General features: G+C 43.3%; 1 protein-coding gene across 5 annotated transcripts; it reads left to right on the forward strand.

Annotated features, from left to right (window-relative positions):
• Positions 1 to 1,712: 1,712 nt before the first annotated feature.
• LYSMD2 (LysM domain containing 2) lies at positions 1,713 to 18,524 on the forward strand. Of its 5 annotated transcripts, XM_032856475.1 has the most exons (4): positions 1,713 to 1,879; positions 2,538 to 3,005; positions 16,316 to 16,647; positions 17,968 to 18,524. In XM_032856475.1, exons 1-4 carry the CDS (start codon positions 1,796 to 1,798, stop codon positions 18,008 to 18,010), a joined length of 927 nt encoding a protein of 308 aa, XP_032712366.1. In that variant the 5' UTR covers positions 1,713 to 1,795; the 3' UTR covers positions 18,011 to 18,524. The 5 variants fall into 5 exon arrangements, with proteins under 5 accessions (XP_032712366.1, XP_032712368.1, XP_032712369.1 ...); XM_032856477.1 differs by lacking the exons at positions 1,713 to 1,879; positions 2,538 to 3,005 and adding an exon at positions 3,180 to 3,222; XM_032856478.1 differs by lacking the exons at positions 1,713 to 1,879; positions 2,538 to 3,005 and adding an exon at positions 8,380 to 8,440.
• The last annotated feature ends 1,278 nt before the right edge of the window (positions 18,525 to 19,802 follow it).

Consider the following 19,802-nt stretch of genomic DNA (forward strand, 5'->3'; position numbering starts at 1 on the left):
AGTAACTAAGGAAAATACCTCACAAGGGACCCTAACTATAAAATATCAAATAAGTATTAATTCAAGCTGATTAATTCCTGAAATCTATAGGAAATTCTAGTGAAGATCTTAAAGAGGAATCATGGAGAAAATTCTGAGAATTGTGTAAGCTTTATTTCAGAGCATTTTATAACTGTTTTGGAGGTGTTTTATGATCCAGGATTACTTAAGGGAGGAAAAGTTGGAAATAACTGAGGACAGCTTAGAAACTTATCCTTATGAAAGGAGGATGGGATGGCTTTTGAATCTCTGTATTTTTGGTGGTATTTTTTTTTTTTTTGCATTTTTACAGAGGCCTTGGTCATTTTATAATGTAATTAAGTGATCATCACCTAGCCTTTTTCCAACTGGCTCATTTTCTACCCCTTATTTTAGGTACCAACTCTTCTATCTTTTGGTATTCTCTGATTTCTCAAGTCGTCTTCCTGGTTTCTTATATAGGCTTGTCTTTCACCCCTTTAATTTAGCACTACCCAAACTGCTAAAATTCTGAGAAAGAGGGGTTCTGTGGTCAAATGAGTTTGGGAAATACATTGTTAAGCCAAACCTAATAGCTTACTTTACTACAGGCCTTCTAGAACCTTCAGTATTCTAATGTGCATTGTGAACCTCCGAAAGGGAAAGATAGCTTATTAGTGTTTCCCCAATTAATTGATCATTGAACTTTTCCCAAAGAGCACCAAATCACACCTCTCATAACCCAGTTCATTACTCTTTAAATAAAAACTTCCAGTTCTTGTAAACTTTTCCTCACTGGAAGACATGGTATATGCGCTCTCAATACTAGGTTGTGAATTCTTTGAGGACAATTTCTTTAAGTATTTCCTGATCTCATAATATATTGAAACTAGGGCATTCTTTTTCTCTTATAGTTCCTGGGATGGGCACAATGGATACCACTCAAGAGTTCATGTATGGCACAGTCTTGCTAAATAATCTAATTTAGTTTTTGGGATATTTTTACCACACCTTCATTCAGCTACTTTTGATGCTTTATTGAAGGCTCTGGGCTAAGCACTGCTGGTGCTAAAAAGATGAGTAAAATCTAGTTATGCCTCACTGGAGAACATGTAGAGGCAATAAGTACATGATACAAAACACAAGTGCTAAACAAGAGGTACCAACTGCCTTGGGGTTCAGTGAAGAAACAAGAACGATTGGGTGGCTAAGGGAGGAAGACACATGGCAAGAATCAGGAAAGATTTCTTGGAGGATGTGTCATTTGGGATGGGCCTTAAATTAAAAAAAAAATACAGACAGGATATAGAAGAGTAGCATTATAGGTGGGGTGTGTATAGCATATGCACACAGGAAGGTCTGCAAGAGGGGCAGGTTCAACTTGTTCTGTCTGGCGGGATGTGTTCAGGAGAAGTTGTAGATGGGATATGACCAGTGCATGGATAATAAAAATAGAAAGAATACTTTAGGTGCCAATGTGAGTTGTGTTAATGCTGCTGTCCACATGGAGCCATTGAAGAATTTTTGAGTGGGAGGGTGATGTGAGGACCACTTGCTCCTCTACCATCCTTTGTGGTGTCTCCAAGCTCTAGTGCCTTTGCCTCTGTCCAGCTCTGTGACACAGAGAAACTTCAGCCAATGAATTAAACTTCCAGTCTCCTGACTTGCATATTGGGTACCTCCTGTCGTAGAGCTGTCCAGAGTACAACAGAAATCGTGGCAGTAGCCTCTAGTGAATGCATACCCACTCTGTGGAGAATACTGTCAGAAGCCAGCATGCTGAGGAGGAAGTGTTCAGATGAAGAACACAGATGAGGTCAACCGTGGATTTAATGATAATACTTTGTGGAGTTATGATTTCAGCGTCTTAAAGAGGAAACGGGTAAAAAAAAAAGGATGGTGCAGATAGTAAATTTTAGTGAGCCACGAGAATGGGATGTAGCTAGTGAGCCCGGAGAATTGACCGTAACCGGTCACTCGTTCCAGGCAGGTCAGGATTCAGTTTGGCACGGGTGTGCAGTGAGGAGTGAAATCCGAAGAGCTGGAGTGTTGGTTGGAGGTGACCCACCTGGTGTAATGTTCAAAGGCCTGTCCCTCCTGCTGTAACGTTGAAAGGCCGGACCCTCCTGGCTGTTGAGATGGGCCTGGAGAAACTGTGTGCTTAATGGCCTTAATGTTTTCTGTGACGTGGACTTTGAGGTCATCAGGGTAGTCGGGTGGGGGGAGGGAAGTACCCTTCGTGGGAGAGCTTGGAGGTCTGAGAAAGCGGGCGCTTGCTGGGGAATCGATAGAGGAAGCAGAGCGAAGCTCTGGTGTTTCGCCGTGGTAGGGGCAGGGCTCACTAGCATCTGCGGGCGTGCCGCAGGGTTCCGCTGCGCTGAGGACGCCTGAGGGTGGGCCCCCCTTAGCCCCCGCGGCCGCGGGCGGTAGCGCGCCCCGCTTCCCCGCACCGCAGGGCCTGCCCCGCACCGGCGAGCAGGGTGGAGCCACGGCGCTCGGCCCGGCGGCTGCGGGATCTCGTCTCGCTCTTCCGCTTGCAGGTGCGCCGGGGGAAGGCGGGACGCGCAGGAGGGGGCGCCCGCCATGCCCGGCCCGCAGCTCCCTGTCGCGGCCTCCAGCCCGCCGCCCCCGCGAAACGGCCCGCCGCAGCCCCTCTGAGGAGGAAGAAGAGGCGGCGGCGCACAAGGCGCCGCCCCCTTGGCGAGCTTCGCGACCTGGCGGCCTCCGCGGGACCCATGGCGGATTCGTCGCCCGCGCTGTCCCTGCGGGAAGGCGGCCCCCGGGCACCCCGGCCCTCGGCCCCCTCGCCGCCGCCGCGCTCGCGCTCGGGCTCCGAGTCCGAGGAGGCCGAGCTGTCGCTGAGTCTGGCCCGCACCAAGACCCGCTCGTACGGCAGCACGGCCAGCGTGCGGGCGCCGCTGGGCGCCGGCGTTATCGAGCGCCATGTGGAGCACCGGGTCCGCGCCGGCGATACGCTGCAGGGCATCGCGCTCAAGTACGGAGTCACGGTGAGCAGGGCGCGCCGCGGCGGCGGGGCGGGGGCCGGGCGGGGGCTCGGGGCGGGGGCTCCGGGGCGGGGACTCGGGGAGGGCCCGGGGGCCCGGGGGTCGCGCGGGCGTCTCTCCGGCCCCTGGCGCTCGCCCACCGCGCGCTGAGGGCCGCCGCCGCGGCCGCCGAAGATGGTTCTGCGGCCAGAGAGCCAGGCCGCCCAGGCTCCCTCCCCAGGTAGGTGCATCGAGTTCCCGGAGTCCTGCCCGGACTCGGCGAGGCAGGCCAGAGCCGACCAGGGAGCCATGTTCACCCGAGTTTCAGTCCACATCACACTGCCGTAGTGCATATTTACTCAGAGCCGAGCTGAGGTGTGGACTCGGGCAGAGAATTTTGTTTTGTCTGTAAACAAGCGCGGCGACGAGTCAGGGGTGGTACGGTTGTTTCCGCAGGATGGTTCTGGTTTTATCGATGATGCTGCTTTATTTAGAAGTGAAATTACACCCCTGGGCTCACGGGCAACTGTGAATGTGACACCTGTCGCCAAGCAGCAGCCCAGAACTGGGGTCTAGGTGAGCTGGAGAGCTGTGTTTATTATAAATTTATAAGTGTGTGTGTCCTAGGTATATTGCATTACATCTCTGGGAAGAACATGGAAACCCGAGGGAGCATATTGTCTCATTAAAATTACTTATAATTAACTCTGAGCCATGTGATGGCCTTTTTACATTTGAGTTCTGTATCAGTTTTCAATGTTCTTTCCTGAAACACCTTAGACACTGATGGGAAGAAAGGCGATCTTATCTGTATCTTTCTCTTAAAGTGAAACTCTTTCTGGCCCTTCACAGAATGACAGAGACTAATTTATTTTGCACCTTCAAGTTGGTACTGTATGTTTACCTGGCAGGTCTTATCATTTAAACATTTTGAGACCAGGAATCTTGCTGTGCAGGCATATACTGATATTATCATGCTATGGATAGTCCCTTTCCATCTGCCTGGGAGTTTCTAAACGTGAACATAGAACTGCCATTGTTATGTACATCAATAAGGCCTGGTTTGGGTGAAGGCCAGAGGAAAGCAGAGTTGGGGCATATCAGTAACTACCTTCTGCTGAATGCCTGCTGTGTGCCAGGCATACATTTGTCGTGTTCCATCCTGTTTTTATTCAATTTGGTTTTCCTAATGAGCCTTGGAGGTAGGTGTAATTAACTCTTTTACAGATGGGAAGAGGGGTGAGAGGTAAGGATATTATCTGAGTATGTTTTTTCATTGAGAACAACTTGAGTTAGCACAGTGATAAGGCATTTGCTTTTATCTAGATACAACTTCTTATTTCCACCCTTGTTTCTATCCTAGTCTTATCAAGAGCTCTCTTAGCATCTTGGTTATTGAAAAAGGAAGGTCTCTTCTGTATGGTTTCTGTGTGTCATACCTACTGGGCCAGGGTGACTGTACCAGGAACCCATGATCTCTAGAGAAGTGTTATTTCCCTGGTCCCTACCCACAGCAGTCTCTCCAGGCCAGTGCCCTACTTGGCTGCACTAGAGTGGCTTAGAACTCCTAAACATCTGCTCAGAGGGGCTCTCTACCTTTGATTAGATGCTTTCTAATCTATGTTTTTTCTCACTGTAGATCCTGTTACTCATAACCTTATCACCCTTTATGGTTACGGTGTAAACTAGATTTTTCACTACTTTCAAAAAGACTTGATTTTAAGATGTTAAGCTCAAGTATAATGAATTGGGAACTATAATAATGTATGGCCACAGTCTCAACTGCAGCACTATTGATATTATGGGCCTTACATACATACTTACAGATTCTTTGTTGTGGGAGTCATGCTGTGCATTGTAGGATGTTTAATAGCATCTCTGACCTCTGTCTGTTAGATGCCAGTAGGACCCCCACCCCCCCATCGAGAGATTGCCAAATGTTCCCTAGGAAGAAACTCACTCTTCATTGAGAACCACTGGTTTATTACATGTATATCATTTACTTTAGGTCCTGAACTATAGTTGATGAAATTTTTAGAGAGACTTCCACTGATTATGTAGAAACAGTGGAAGTGATAATTGTTACTGTAACAGTGAAGTGACATTAGTGCTTTAATTAATGGAGGCAATTATTAATTAGATTTACTTATTGTAAATTGAGATTTTACATGGGACCTAAAAAGGGAGAGAAGTTTTTTTCTTTCCCTGATCGAACAGAAAGAAGTTAAATTAGTTAAGTTTCTAATATTGACTGCCGAGGTCATAAGCATATTTAAACTGTTGTTTAAAGGGCTCAGTCCCAAGGACCCAGAGATCATGACCTGAGCCAAAGGCGGACGCTTAACTGACTAAGCCAGCCAGGTTTCCCACCATCTTGAAATTTTTAATAGTTTCTGAACAAGGCACCCACATTTGCACTTTTCACTGGGCCCTGCAAATTATGTAGGGCTGATCTTGGCTGTTTGACTTGCTCCCTCACTGCCTTCAAGTTCTTTTTTGCATGTCTCCTCCATGAGGCCTTCCTGACTACTCTCTGTCAAATTACAGCCCTCCCTCATACCCCCTTTCCCCTTCCCTGCCTTGTCTTCCCAACAGTATTTATTATTCATCTTATTTTTCTTTTTTCCCAACCTTCTATCTTTTTGGTGATACATTAGTGAATAAATAGAAATCCATGCCCTCATGGAACTTATATCTTAGTGGAGACAGTAAGTAAACAAACGAAATATGTTATAGGTCAGGTATTGATAAGCAAAATGAAAGAAAATAAAGCAGGGAAAGGAGAGAAGGAGGGCTATTGGAGGTGGCTGTAATTTAAAATGGTGTGACCACAAAGACCTCACTGAGAAGGAGGCAAGGGGGTGGGGGGTGTGCAGATATCTGTGAAGAACATTCCAGGCAGGAGAAATAGCAAGTGATGCAAAGGCCCCAAGATGGGAGCATAATTGGCAAGTTCCAGGAATAGTGTACCTGGTGTGTACAATGCAATAGGGTATATTTGAACCAGATCACTTAGGGCTTTGAAGGCCATTGTAAGAACTTTGGCTCTTTCTCTGAGTGAGTTGGAAAGTGGAAGAATTTGAACAGAAGAATGACATGATCTGATTTATGCATTAAGAGGATCACTCTGGCTGCTGCTTTGAGAACAGGCTGTAGCCCAGGAAGTGCCAAGGCAGGGAGACCAGATAGGATAAAGGCTTTGTAATAATGCAGGTGAGAGGATGGCAGTCTGGACCAAAGCAGCAGAAAAGAAAGTGGTGGGAAGGGGTTGGATTCTAGATGATTTGTTGATACTATATATATACTATATATTTTCTGCTTATTTTTTTACTATTTCATTTGAGTATTTCTGCTGTAGAGATGGGCCCAGGCATCCAGAAGGCTTCTCTATAGGAAAGAAGAATGCAGATGTTGGAGAGCCTGGCCAGGCCTGACGCCTGGTGGACCGAGGTTGTTCAGCCAGTGCCTTAGAAAATATCTAAAGGACCTTTCCCACATCCCTTTTAAAGTCCTTTTAGTTATTAATAACTAGCATTTATTATTATTTTTTTTACTTGGTTTTATTGAGCCTGGTTTGTTTGAGTCCTTGTGCTACATGCAGGGATTACAGGATGTTACATGCTTTTCTCCTATTATTCATGATGAGTTTTGTCTACTGCTGATTTCCACTAGCCTGTAGCTACTCAAGAAGCCAGGTTGCTTGTCTAACTCATCTCTGTACATTTTGTGCCTAGCCTGAGTCTGGCACATGCAGGCCCTCCACATATGTATGGACCTAATCCGCAGGCCTGCCTGGAGTGAAGTTGCTGGGCCCTGGAGTTGAGCAGACCCTGAAAGACAGAGCCCGTGTAGGGGTTGAGTGACTGGATTTGTGAAGTGTGATTTGAGGCTGGCTCTCAAGCCTACAGCAAGATTGGTGCTGGTTTTCTCCCCTTCTACTGGCAGGGAATCTTGACACTGAAATAAACATAGGTTTACTTTTGAGCATCTCTACCAAAGAGGCATTTGAGGAAGTGGTCTGGGAAACTGAAACTATTTGGGCTAAGGTGAGAAACTACTAAATACGATGTAGGTCTCAGACTTGAATTTGCTTGGGCTGGAATTTCCCTGGCTGTGCCTATCTCTCCTGAGACTTAAGGTCCTTGCCCTAACCCAGTGTTCTAGATTTAGCTGTGATGTTTGTGGTGATCCTAGCTCCTCTCAGTTGGATGCAAACTTTGGGAGGAAGCTCATGGCTCCAGGCAGCCACTGTGAACTTTTTGTTTGGAAACCCTTAAAAAACATCTAGAGAACAGTATACAAATAAAAGTGAGCAGGAGGCAGTGAGGAGACCTATTATTTGCATTAACTTTTTCAATGTCTCTTTGCATCCTCCTGGCAGCTTGCCTATCCTCTCCCCTCTCCAGAGACCACCTTGCTTCCAGTGTCCTCAATTACTTACTGTCCGGTTTTATTCCCAGAGTCTTCTCACTTTCTTCCAGTGAGCTGCTAAACCTAGTTGCTTCTTCACACTTCCCTGAACAGAAGTCACCTTGCTGAGACAAGGTGGAATGATTGTCATTTTAGGGACAAGGTTGTGAATTAGAAATGTAAGTATATGTACCTCTTTTGTGTTCATAACTTTAGGCCCTTGCTGATAGAAATTGTTGACCCTTGCTGATCAAAGGCAAGAGAACCATAAATTAATAGTGCAACATGTAATGAGAAGTATGGTAAAATGGCCTTTAGTAGCTTGGGATTTAATAGATTCTCACATATTCTTTTTTATTATTTTATTTTATCTTATTTTTAGTGGGGAGGGACAGAGGGAGAATCCCAAGAATCCTCATGTTTTCTTTTTTATAAAACAATTTTGGGGTGCCTGGGTGGCTCAGTCAGTAAAGCCTCTGCCTTCCACTCAGGTTATGATCTCAGGGTCCTAGGATGGAGCCCCACGTCCAAATCCTTGCTCAGCAGGGAGTCTGCTTCTCACCTCCCCCCCATGCTCACTCTCTCTCAAATAAATAAAATCTTTAAAAAAACCCAAAAAACAGTTTCACTGACATATAATTTACATACCACAAAATTCACCCATTCTAAGTGTACAATTCAAGGACTTTTAGTGAGTTTACAGAGTTGTGCAGTCATCACCACAATCCAGTTTTAGAACAGTGCCATCACTCTGAAAAGTTCCCTGTGCCACTGACCTTACTTCTGTTTCCTTCTCTAGCCCCAGGCAGCCCCCAAATATACATTCTAATCTATAGATTTGCCTTTTCTGGGCATTTCATATAAATGGAATCTCATATTTCTTCTGAGATAGCATGGGAAAGAAGTAAATCCTTTTCCCTATTAGCACATGGCAGTGAAGGAATCCGATTGCCACCACCACCTAGGACTTAAGAGTGAAGGTAAGACAGTGGTGCGACTGGTGAATCTAGCACTTACTGGAAAAGGACCTTGAGAGAGTCCTTTCATATGTAAGTCTTTAGTTTTCTGTAAAATAATAATCAAATGAAAGTTGTATGTATGTATGAATATATTCTGTAAGCCACACAGTGCTGGGTAAATGTTAGTTATTATGTATCCTGAAATGTTGTTGGAAAGGTTTGTCTTTCTTAAGGAATGGAGAGGTAGAAACAGAAATTCTGAATGCTGTTTTCACTGTTAGGCTAGTGGCTTGATGAGGCTGAACAGAGTAGCCTTTGTGGAAGGTTCCTGGCTGTGCCCAGCAGCTGCTGTTGAAATACTTTTATAGGGGGAAGTTTTGTGAGTTCCCCCCAGACTCAGTTCACCTTCACAAAATGTATTTACAGGGGAATCATTGTAAAGAAGTTGTTTTTAACTTATCAGTGGTGCTCGTTCTACCTAATGTCATAATGGTTGATCTTGTGGCCATCTTGTTAGCTCTTAATTATTCTGTAATCTGTTTCTTGGGGACCAGTCAATTTGACTGAATCATGCTATTCATGATTGAGAGAGACTTTTTTTTTTTTTCAGATTTTTAAAATTTATTTGACAGAGATCACAAACAAGTAGGCAGAGAGGCAGGCAGAGAGAGAGGCAGAGGGAAGCAGGCTCCCCGATGAGCAGAGAGCCCGATGCGGGACTTGATCCCAGGACCCTGGGATCATGACCTGAGCCGAAGGCAGAGGCTTTAACCCACTGAGCCACCCAGGCGCCCCAGAGAGAGACTTTTGAAATGAAAACAATTCAATTGCTATACCTACCTCCTATTCGTCTGCCTACAAGAAATAGAGGGTAGTTCTGTGTCACTCTAAAAAGGTCATACTGTCTATTCTCAACATTAATTGGGTGTTAGGAAATGTTGGACAGAGGGGTGGGAGAAATAGGTGAACTTCTTTTTTTTTGTTTGAATAAATTGAATAATAGTTTTTTAAAAAGGCCCAAGGAGTTGGGTTCTGTTTTGCTTTTGGGTTTCAGTTTCCCCAAAAGTAATCCATTCTCCACCATCTACCCAAGGCCTGGTATGATCCAACATTGTTTTAGAAGGATAACTATAGGGGTGCCTGGGTGGCTCAGCTCATTAAGCGAGTACTGTTGGCTCAGGTCTTGATCCCTGGGTTCTGGGCCCAAGCCCCATATCGGGCTTCCTGCTCAGAGGGGAGCCTGTTTCTCTCTCTCCCTCTGTCTTCTGCTCCCCCTGCTTGTGCTCTCCTGCTCTCTCTCCCTCTGTCAAATAAATAAATAAAATCTTTTTTGTTTTTTTTTTAAACAGAAGGATAAATCTAGCAATAGAGTGGAGGAAAGAGTATATATTGGGGAGGATGGAGGAAAGGGATCATAATGTCTTCTAAGAGTTCTAATGTACTGTTCCCTGCTTTATGTGTTCCTAACACAACCCAGGTCTGCTTTGGGACTATGCCAGAAAACTGCAATTTCAAAGCCTGTAACAAATCAAATCCTTGTGATATCCAAAGTTTGAAGCAGCTGTAGTTATTCTGTGTGTGTTTTTAACAACAAAACTTGATGGCCTTCTGTAACAATGGCAGTTAAGCGTGCTAGAATTAGAACACACTGGGACATTGACCATTCAGGTAATCACTGAGCCTCGGGAACGGTGGACTTCCAGGGTTAAGAGCCTCAGTGTTTAAGTTATTTCTGTAGCTCCTGACAAGTGTGTGTGTGCACTGGATGAGATTTAATGAGGGTGCCTCTTTATTTCTCCAGGAAGCTCATTCATTTACGGAAGAACTCTGCTAGACACCGCCTCCTCGTACTGAAAAATTTTAACTTTTTTTTTCCTGAGAGAGAGAAAGAGAGAGAGAGAAGGGGGGAGGGGCAGAGGGAGAAGGAGAGAGAGAATCCTAAGCAGGCTCCACAGCGCCCAGCACAGAGCCCCACACAGGGCTCAATCTCATGACCCTGAGATCATGACCTGAGCCAAAACCAAGAATCATATGCTTAACCTACTAAGTCACCCAGTTGACCTGAAAGATTGTAACTTTTAACAGGATCTTTCAACACCAGGTTTCTAGTTCTAAATCTAGGAGACAAAAGTTCAGAGGAATTTTAAACTTTCACAGGACAGCATCTGAACTACTTCTGTCCTTGTGTAAATAAATAAGTAATAAAATAAAAATTGGGTATTAGGAAGTGTTGAACAGAGGGCAGGTGGGGAAGTTACAGAGTTTTCCAGCTCTTCCCTTGGGTTGGATCATGACTTTTCTTAGCTTTATGTGAGGTGGCATTCCCAGAGCATTAGACCCATCTATGTTCAGATAAAAGTGTAAAACTTTCCTAAAACATCATTTCACTGTTTGGGATTATCTTGTCTCTTATCTGTGCTGGTGAGGTTTTCTCCATGACTAGGCTTCCTGTTTCCACTAGTGCCTCTTTCTTGCTAATCCATTTTCCACAAAGCTGCCGGAATGATCTGTAACTGTAATCAGATTGTGTTGCTCCCTTTCTTCACCCTCCAGTGGCTTCTCATCACATCTGAAATAAAAACCAATTTTGGGGACTCCTGGGTGGCTTGGATGGTTGGGTGTCTGACTCTTGATTTCAGCTCAGGTCATAATCTTGGGGTCCTGGGATTGTGCCTAGAGTCATGTTCCGAGCTCAGCAGGAAGTCTGCTTTGGATTCTCTCTCCCTCTGCCCCTCCCCACCCTCATGCGTGTACACCTCTCTTTCTCTCTCTCTCTCCTCCCCATCCAGCTTTCTAAAATAAATAAATAAAATCCTAAAAAATAAATAAATAAAATATTTTTTTTTTCTTTTTTACCTTGGTATCCAAGGCCCTATGTGGTCTAGAGTTTTGTTCATTACTCCCTATATACTTCAGCCACACGATTTTTTTTTTCTTCCCTGTGCTGGGGTCTTGCATCTGCTCTTTCTCACTGGAATGCTGCTTCCCCCCCTCCCCCCGGCACCTGGCTTTTTTGCATGACTGATTTATTCCTTAACTTTACTATAAGTCCAGAGTTTACAGCCTGTTCTGTAGGTTCAAGCCACCACTTGTAAAGGAGAATAAGTTAAGATCAAATTGATCACCTTTGCTGGGTGGCGGGGGGACAATATAGAGCTCACACACCTCAGGGCAGTGACAACATATGAGGCTAATTATCTGGGCTTGGTTTGGTGAAATTTTTTTTTATATTTTCTTACTTTGTAGGAGAAATATTTTTTATTGTGAGAAGTTCCTACCTCCTTCCTTCTCATTTGCTAAATACATGTTAGAATCTGCCCTTACTTGTTATTTTCTTACTTTTAAGCAAATTTAATAACAAGATAGCAGCTATTATCATTATCGTTTTGGAGGGTTTCCTGGGGGCTATGCATTATCCTATTATCTTAAATACATGAGTTAATTTGTGTAACCCTGATAATGATCATCTTGTGTGGAAGGTACTATTATCCTTACTTTACAGGAAATAAAACAGAATAGTGAATGATTAGAAAGTGGCAAAGCCAGGATTTGAACCCAGAAAGTATGGCCCTGGAGCCCTTGTTTCAAACTACCTTGTATTAGGCTCATTTCATCTTCAAACTCAGATCTACCAGTCCTTAGGTTGGTCCCCACGTTGATGCTATGTCTGGATATCCCATCTAGTCTATAGGGTGAATGTACATCTTAAATGATTGCTGATGACACTGAGATGGAGACGGCGTAGTCTCTGACTTCAGGAAGCTCATAGGCTAAAGAGGCAGTTCTATGGGTGAAACAATGGGCCGATCACAAGAACTAGGGAATCCTGCCCTTCATTCCCTGTGTTCCTTGACCACACCCAGCTGTTGACTCAGTCGCCTCGTCTTGTGGTCCCTGTCATTGGCCCTTCACCTAGCTGTGGTGGGCTGTCTTGTTTTGAATGATAGATGTATGGGTCAGGGTTCTGACAAGAAACAGATAGTGGGCATGGGGGGTGTGGCCAAAGAGAATTTCCTGAAGGAACATTTACAGAAGTATGAGCAGGGTTGAGGGAACCAACAAGGGATGGTGAAGCACCTGAGACTAGCAACAGCAGGAAGACATTACCCCAAGGCTTGAAGGGCAAGAAGAAGACATGGTGTACCCCACACGAGGAGGGCTGGAGCCTTGGACGAGGGAATGGTTACCTGGCAGCAACTCTGCTATAGAAGAGTGCAGCCCCTGGAGTCATGGTGCTGTATCTTTCTGCTGATGACTTCCTTTGGAACATCCACTGGAATTCCAAGGACAAGGGGGCTTAGGTAAAGCAGTTTTTAAGAGGTCAGCCTCCCGGGTTCAGAACAGGCTCAAGAAGAGCTGGGGATGGATTGGGTGGGGGGATGGATTGAGAGGGAGAATCACTAACACAACTGATGACTCATGGTCCCTTTCTGGTTACTTCCCTGAGTTCATCTTTTTTTTTTTTTTTTAAATATTTATTTACTTATTTATTAGAGAGAGAGTGAGAGCACAAGCCAGGGGGAGAGGCAGAGGAGATCACACTCCCCGCTGAGCAGGGAGCCTGACATGGGGCTTGATCCTAGGACCTTGGGATCATGATCTGAGCCCAAGGCAGACACTTAACCAACTTTATACCTATTCCTCTGACCTGTTTTGTTGTTGTTGTTGTTGTTGTTTTAAGATTTTATTTATTTGACAGAGAGAGACACAGTGAGAGAGGGAACACAAGCAGGGGGAATAGGAGAGAGAGAAGCAGGCTTTCGGCCGGGCAGGGAGCCCAATACAGGGCTTGATCCCAGGACCCTGGGATCATGACCTGAGCCGAAGACATGCCCAATGACTGAACCACTCAGGTGTCCCTCCTCTGACCTGTTTTAATTAATTCATCAATCCATCTTTCCATCCTTCTATCCTAAGCACTTACTGTGTACCAGGTCTTTGTTACCTCCAGGGAAGATAGAGAAATAAAAGTGCTTGTCTTGAAGGAATTCACAGTTTATGCTTGATATTCTCAGCCCTGCCTCAGCACTCAGATCTGGTGTTCTGTCAGTTTCTGTCCCCCATCATTATTGTCAGAAAATTATAGGCGCCTGCCAATAAGCATTTCGAAGGGCACTGTATCAAGGAAGGTTCTTTGACTTACAAGTGACAGAAGACCTAACTCAGATTAGTTTAAGCAAAAAACAAAAAACAAACAAAAAATGGTGTTTATTGAGTCATGGAACTGAAAGGCCCTAGGGAATTCTGGCTTTAGGCTTTGCTTCAGAGAACTGATTGCTCTCCTTCCAGATGGCCTCAGGTTCCGTGAGGTGGAAGGATGGCAGCTCTTTCCAGCAGAAAAAATACAGGATCCCCCCCCAACCCCCCACCCCCAGACCCAGCAAAAGTCTGCCTCTGTCTTTGAATTGTGGGACTGTGACCTATCATGAAAGCCAGGACATTGTGACACTCCAAAGGGCAAGAATGAGTCATATGCTCCCCTTGGAGTGTGTGTGGGGGGGGAGTTGTTCAGTGCCATTGGAAGCCCACATACTAAGATGGAGGAGGTAGATGCTAGCTGGTAAAAAAACTAAAATAAAATAAAAAAAAAATAAGGGGTGTTAAAGGCAGAATAGAATACACCTGAACCTGTTATGATAAGGTATTCAAGTTATTTATATCTCTTAAGTAAAAGCCTGACCAGACCAGAGATACTTAGGATTTTCAGATTTTAATTTTGTCTCCTAAATGCACTGGCCTATTCATGCCTTTTTTCTTCACCCTTACCTTCTCTCCTTTAATCAGAAGCTAGAACACAAAAGACTACCCCACTCCACACAAAATATACTTTAATGTAGTATCTTTAAAAGAAAAAAAAAAGCTTTATGTGTACCATTTGTGTAGACTCAACTTATAGTAAGAAATCAGGAGATATAGGGTTCATTTAGTGATCGACTCTTGTTTTTCAGGCTCTTTGATGTAGAATCTAATTTTTTCACTCACAATTTGGCATTAAAGGATCCCATAATTTGGTCCCATTAGTCATGCACTTTTATCCTGCTGTTGTAGGGACTTCAGAGTCCGACAGAAATCCTAGCTCATGGGGAGCCTGGGTGGCTCAGTGGGTTATAGCCTCTGCCTTCGGCTCAGGTCATGATCTCAGGGTACTGGGATCAAGCCCCGCATCGGGCGCTCTGCTCAGTGGGGAGCCTGCTTCCCCTTCTCTCTGTCTGCCTCTCTGCCTACTTGTGATCTCTGTCTGTCAAATAAATAAATAAATAAAATCTTTTTTTTTTAAATAAATAAAATCTTAAAAAAAAAGAAATCCCAGATCACACATTTATTTTTTATTTTTTTAGATTTTATTTATTTGAGAGAGAGTGTGTGTGGACAGGAGCATGAGGGGAGAAGGGCTGAGAGCCAAGGAGAAGCAGGTTTTCCGCTGAGTTGGGAGCCTACTGTGGTGCTCTATTCTAGGACCCTGAGATCCCAACCTGAGCCAAAAGACTCTTAACCAACTGCCCCAGGTGCCCCTCCAGCTCACACATTTCAAGAGCCTTAGGCACTTGGTCAAATCAGTCATCTGTTGTGTGCCTTAACTTCTTCACTGGAAAATAGAGAGTAGTGTCATCTGCTGTCAGGGGCTCTGCTCAGTATTCTTTCTCTCATAGACATCCTGTCTGTCTCTGTGTCTGTCTGCCTGCTTACCTACCTACCTCTCCGTCTCCTCTGTGAGAGTGTGTGTACACACCCCCGTGAAGGGTGGGCGACACCTATTTGACACACGTGGAGGTGGTTGGTGTCGGTGGAGCTGAGGTTTGAAACTAGGTCTGTCAGGTTCCCAAGCCTGTGCGCTCAGCTCAGCAATCTTTCCAAACCGTCGGTTCCCTGCCTCACCGGACTGGGCTGTGCAGAGACTGAGCGGGTGCGGGGCCCGTGCAGAGCCCAGCACAGGACAGTATCCGGCTGGAAGCCTGGAGGTCGGCAGGCCCCAGGTTCTGCAGCGGACTCTCAGCGCTGTGGACTTGGGCATGCCAGTCACCCCTCTGGAGTCTCCATTGCTTCGTTTGCAAAAAGGAGATGACAGTGTCTGGATGGCAGAACTGTTGTGGAGGTTACATGAGACCCTGTGTAGATTCCATTCTCTGTTCCCACCCCGCCTCCCATCCCCATGGCTGAGGTATGCGGGAGGCATCCGCAGGCTAGGAAAGAGTTTGGGGGGGGGTAGTAACTATTAAATTCTAGCTTCTTCGTCGCCAGTGTATGATCCTTCCATGGTCCATAGTCTCTCTGACTTTTTTCCTTTTATTTGTAAAGTGGATCTTCAAATGCCTGCTCCTTGGGTGGAAATAGGACATAGTGTATGTAATACACTCCCCACCTCCTTTCCTTACCTGTACCACTTCTACCTGCTCTTCAAGGTCCATCTAAAGTCAAAAGAATCAAAATCAGAACCCCACCTTGTCTGTGAGGCCTTTCTTAATGCCCGCAGTCCCAGTCCACACCATTCTTGCAAATGCTCATATTTATCCCTGTACCAGCTCCTGTTTCTGTTATATTTACCAGACACAATTCCAGAGACCCCAGAAGCACTCTGTAAGTAAAAGAATAGTACTCGTTTTTTTTTTTTTAAATCAAATAACAGAAATGTTAAAACACAAATAGAAATTATTAGATGAGCTAAAAGTTCCACATTCTGTAACTTCAGGAATTTAAGGCTGCTTGGTAAAAGCTGCCTTGTACGGCAAATATTATAGTGGGTGGAAAATGAGTCTTTCCTTTTTAAAAGTGGCAAACAATTTCCTGACTACTCTTTAAATAACCAGGTGTACCTGGGGAAGTGACTAAACCCAAATTAAGACTCTCAAATCCAGAGAAAGCGTTGCACATATTCTAAACCTGGATAGTTTTAGTTCTGTTTATGTAATAAACCCTACTAATGGATTTACTTATATCTAACTCTGTGTTTCCTTTTTTATATTTTAGATGGAACAGATTAAAAGGGCAAATAAACTGTTTACCAATGATTGTATATTTCTGAAGAAAACTTTGAACATCCCAGTTATATCAGAGAAGCCTTTGTTGTTTAATGGACTTAACTCAATAGATTCTCCAGAAAGTGAAACTGTTGGTAGCAGTTTTTCTCATGAAGAGGAGCCCGTAGCAGCTGGGGAAGACCTTTCTCCTCCCAGTCCTCAAGAATCTGATGTTCAGCCTGTACAGCCTGAAGAAGTGTCAGCTAGAGATTTCCTGCAGAGACTAGACTTGCAGATTAAGTTGTCAACACAGGCAGCCAAGAAACTAAAAGAAGAGAGCAGGTAAAAATATGTTGGTAAAATGTCAGAGGTTGAATAAATTACTCTTACAATGTCCTTGCTTGGCTAAATTTTGTTGTGTTTTGTTTTCTCTCTTTGCTCTTCTCTTTCCTTTTTTTCCTTTTGCTTTAAAAACTATATTTCAGGGGTAACTGGGTGGCTCTGTCAGTCAAGTGTCTGCCTTCCGCTCAGTTCATCCCGGGTCGTGGGATCGAGTCCCGCGTAAGGCTCCCTGCTCGGCGGGGAGCCTGCTTCTCCCTCTCCCTCTGCCTGCCACTTCACTTGCTTGTGCTCTCTCTCTCTTTCTCTGTCAAATAAATAAATGAAGTCTTTAAAAAAAATAAAAAAAATAAAAACTATTTTAATTCTAGAAAGTGATTTTCAATATGTGAGGTGTAAAAAGAGCTCCTGCATTCTGCATAGGGCATTATCTGTTGCAGTATACTTGCTTTTGTCCCTGTTATTTATTATAAAAAGTTTGCTGCTTTGCTTTAGTAGTGTAACTATCCAGCAAGCAATTCTGGATAGCAGCCCAGCAGAAACATCTAGTTTATCCCATCAAAGGAAGGACTGCCCTGGGAAGGGCAGCTCCTTGTGAAATACTGATCCTAATGTAATTTGTCAAAGACATTGTCCATTATTTGTTACTGGGTGTTTTTCATGTGAGCTGTTTTCTTTGTTCTTTAATTTGGTACTCGGGCAAATCTTTCTCTCTCCTACAGAATTGGTTTTCTTTTTCCTTTATGAATCCAAGAATGGCACAAGCTAGTGTGTTTCCTTTTTAACCCTGGCTCCAGAAAGCTAACAACTAAAACTGATGCTCAGTTCAGCTACTACAGTATTTCTTATGGTTAATATATTTGTACTGTTCTCCTTTCCTTAGTCCTGATTTTCTGTTTCTAACTCATCTTATTGTGTGTATGCTTTTTTGTTGTAGGCACATCGAGTCCTTTTGAGGAAAAGGTGGAATATAAAAAATATAAACAAATATGAATATAATCATTTTATAATTTAAAATGTTTTATTTAAATGGAATAGAAAAATGTAAATATATAAGAATAGATAAATATTTTTTTACAAGTACCCTTCTTTATTCCAATAACTGAGATGCCAATAAAATGCAGATAATAAGGTCCATCCTAATGAGTATTTGCATCGCATATAACTTCCAGGACATGCAAAATATTATAATTATATACAAAATATTTTAAATTGATATACCCTTCTTTGGCAAATGGATATTAACTTATATAATGAGTATATATATTAGCTTTTTGAATATCATTTTTAAGCACTGATTTATACTGAATGTATTTTTTTCAGAGATGAAGAAAGCCCCTATGCAGCTTCCCTCTATCACAGTTAGATGATCGGGGTGATCATCTAACCTGGATTAAGAGATAGCTGGATCATAAGGAAACCAACAACCGAAGATTTGAAAGCGTGCATCGTTAAATCGCAATTTAGTAGGTCCACCTCCTGCAGTTGCACTGACATGATTATTTCCCTCTGGCTTTCTATAATTCTAAGTCCCTATTACGGCATGAAAGCAAAATTGTATCCTAAAGCTCATCACTTTTGTAGGTGATGGTAGTTTTGAGACTAGTTTTGTAAATACTAGTTAACATAAAGCATCAAAGACTATATACATCTTCAAGCTGAAAACAATGTTGATCTTCTGAGAAATCCTAATTATGTGACATACATGGTTGCTGTTGAAGTGATGCTGATTTTGCTATGTGTTTATAACTTAAGTGCTATATATTTCGATATGCATTACATATTCTGTATTAATATAAAGAACCAAATTTTGTCTGCTATTTTGTAAAAATAAACTACAAAAGCCTGAATGAGAAAATAAACTATGTTTTCATATTTGAGTCTTTGTTTTTTTTCAACAAATGGAAACATAAAATTGATTTTTAAATTGTTTTTGAAATGGTGACAGCTTCTCCATTTTAAATGCTTTTATTATTATAACTGGAATTTTGAAAAAGTTTCAGTAATGTAAAAGCAAATCAATTATGGGTATTAGTAACATTTACATTTTCATAATATTTTTCCTGATTTGTTTGAGATATGGTATAAACATAGAATATAATGAGAAGGAGAAATTAAAAATGCCATGCTCTTGACACATTGGTGAATTCTAGTTTAGATTTCATTATGTCACTTTATAGAGTGTTTCATAGTCACTGTGTTCACTTGAATTGAGGATTAAATTTTTATTCACATAATTTGTCTTTTATCATATGTACAGGTTATAGCCATAAATCTTAAGCAAAATATTACTTAGAGTTAAACTCTTTTTGGTCTCAGTTTTATTCAAATACCAGGTTAAAGAAATCACTAAGCTCCCACAAAAATTCCCTATATTTATCTCTCCCCTGCATCCCCAAAGGAATCTGCTTTCTGTGGGGGCAAAAAGGACTCTCCCCTCATTTTCTCTTCCTTGTCCTGCTCCTCCAGGTCTTCCACTAAGCAGGAAACAGGTGCCTTTAGGCATCAATGGGGCAGAGCTTACAGAACCAGAACTGCACATTTCCAGCCCTTGAGGGTGACCAACAGGTGCATGCATGGGAAACACTGTCATCTGCCCTTGTCTCGAATTTCTTGTTTGTTCATAACTTGCACACTCCCTGATGTGTTGGGGTTTTTTTTCCTCATGCAGTTACCATCTTTGATATAGTGTGATCTCTTGATCATGCTTTGCTACTACCTGACTATGGGGGGTTAGTTGGAAGAGGAGAAAACAGAAAAATAAAGGAAGGGAAAACACTGTGTATATAAGACAAGGTCTAGGCCTCCGGAGGCACAGGAACTTTCAAAAATGTAAAGTTATCATGCTGTTTAACGTGACATGATCTGAAATTTGAGAGTAATTCAAAAGACATAAGTCCAAAAATGCTGTCCAAAAGATATAAGCAGAAATGTAAAATTCAGACCACAATCTTAAAAAGCTTCTTCTGAGTATTTCTTTGTTGCCTAAGGTCTACTCTTAGCACTTTCTGGCCAGGACATCTCTCTCCTTCAAGTAATTAAAAACTCTGGATTTGTTGAGGCCACAGTTGAACTGTCTTGGACCAGAGTACTCTAGTGCTGCCTTGGAGGAGTGGACTGAGCCACAAGAAACCGGGTTCGAGGCCTCGAGGCCCACT

This window comes from Lontra canadensis, unplaced genomic scaffold (assembly GCF_010015895.1).
Source record: "Lontra canadensis isolate GAN:19392208 unplaced genomic scaffold, GSC_riverotter_1.0 scaffold12, whole genome shotgun sequence".
Classification (NCBI taxonomy): domain Eukaryota; kingdom Metazoa; phylum Chordata; class Mammalia; order Carnivora; family Mustelidae; genus Lontra; species Lontra canadensis.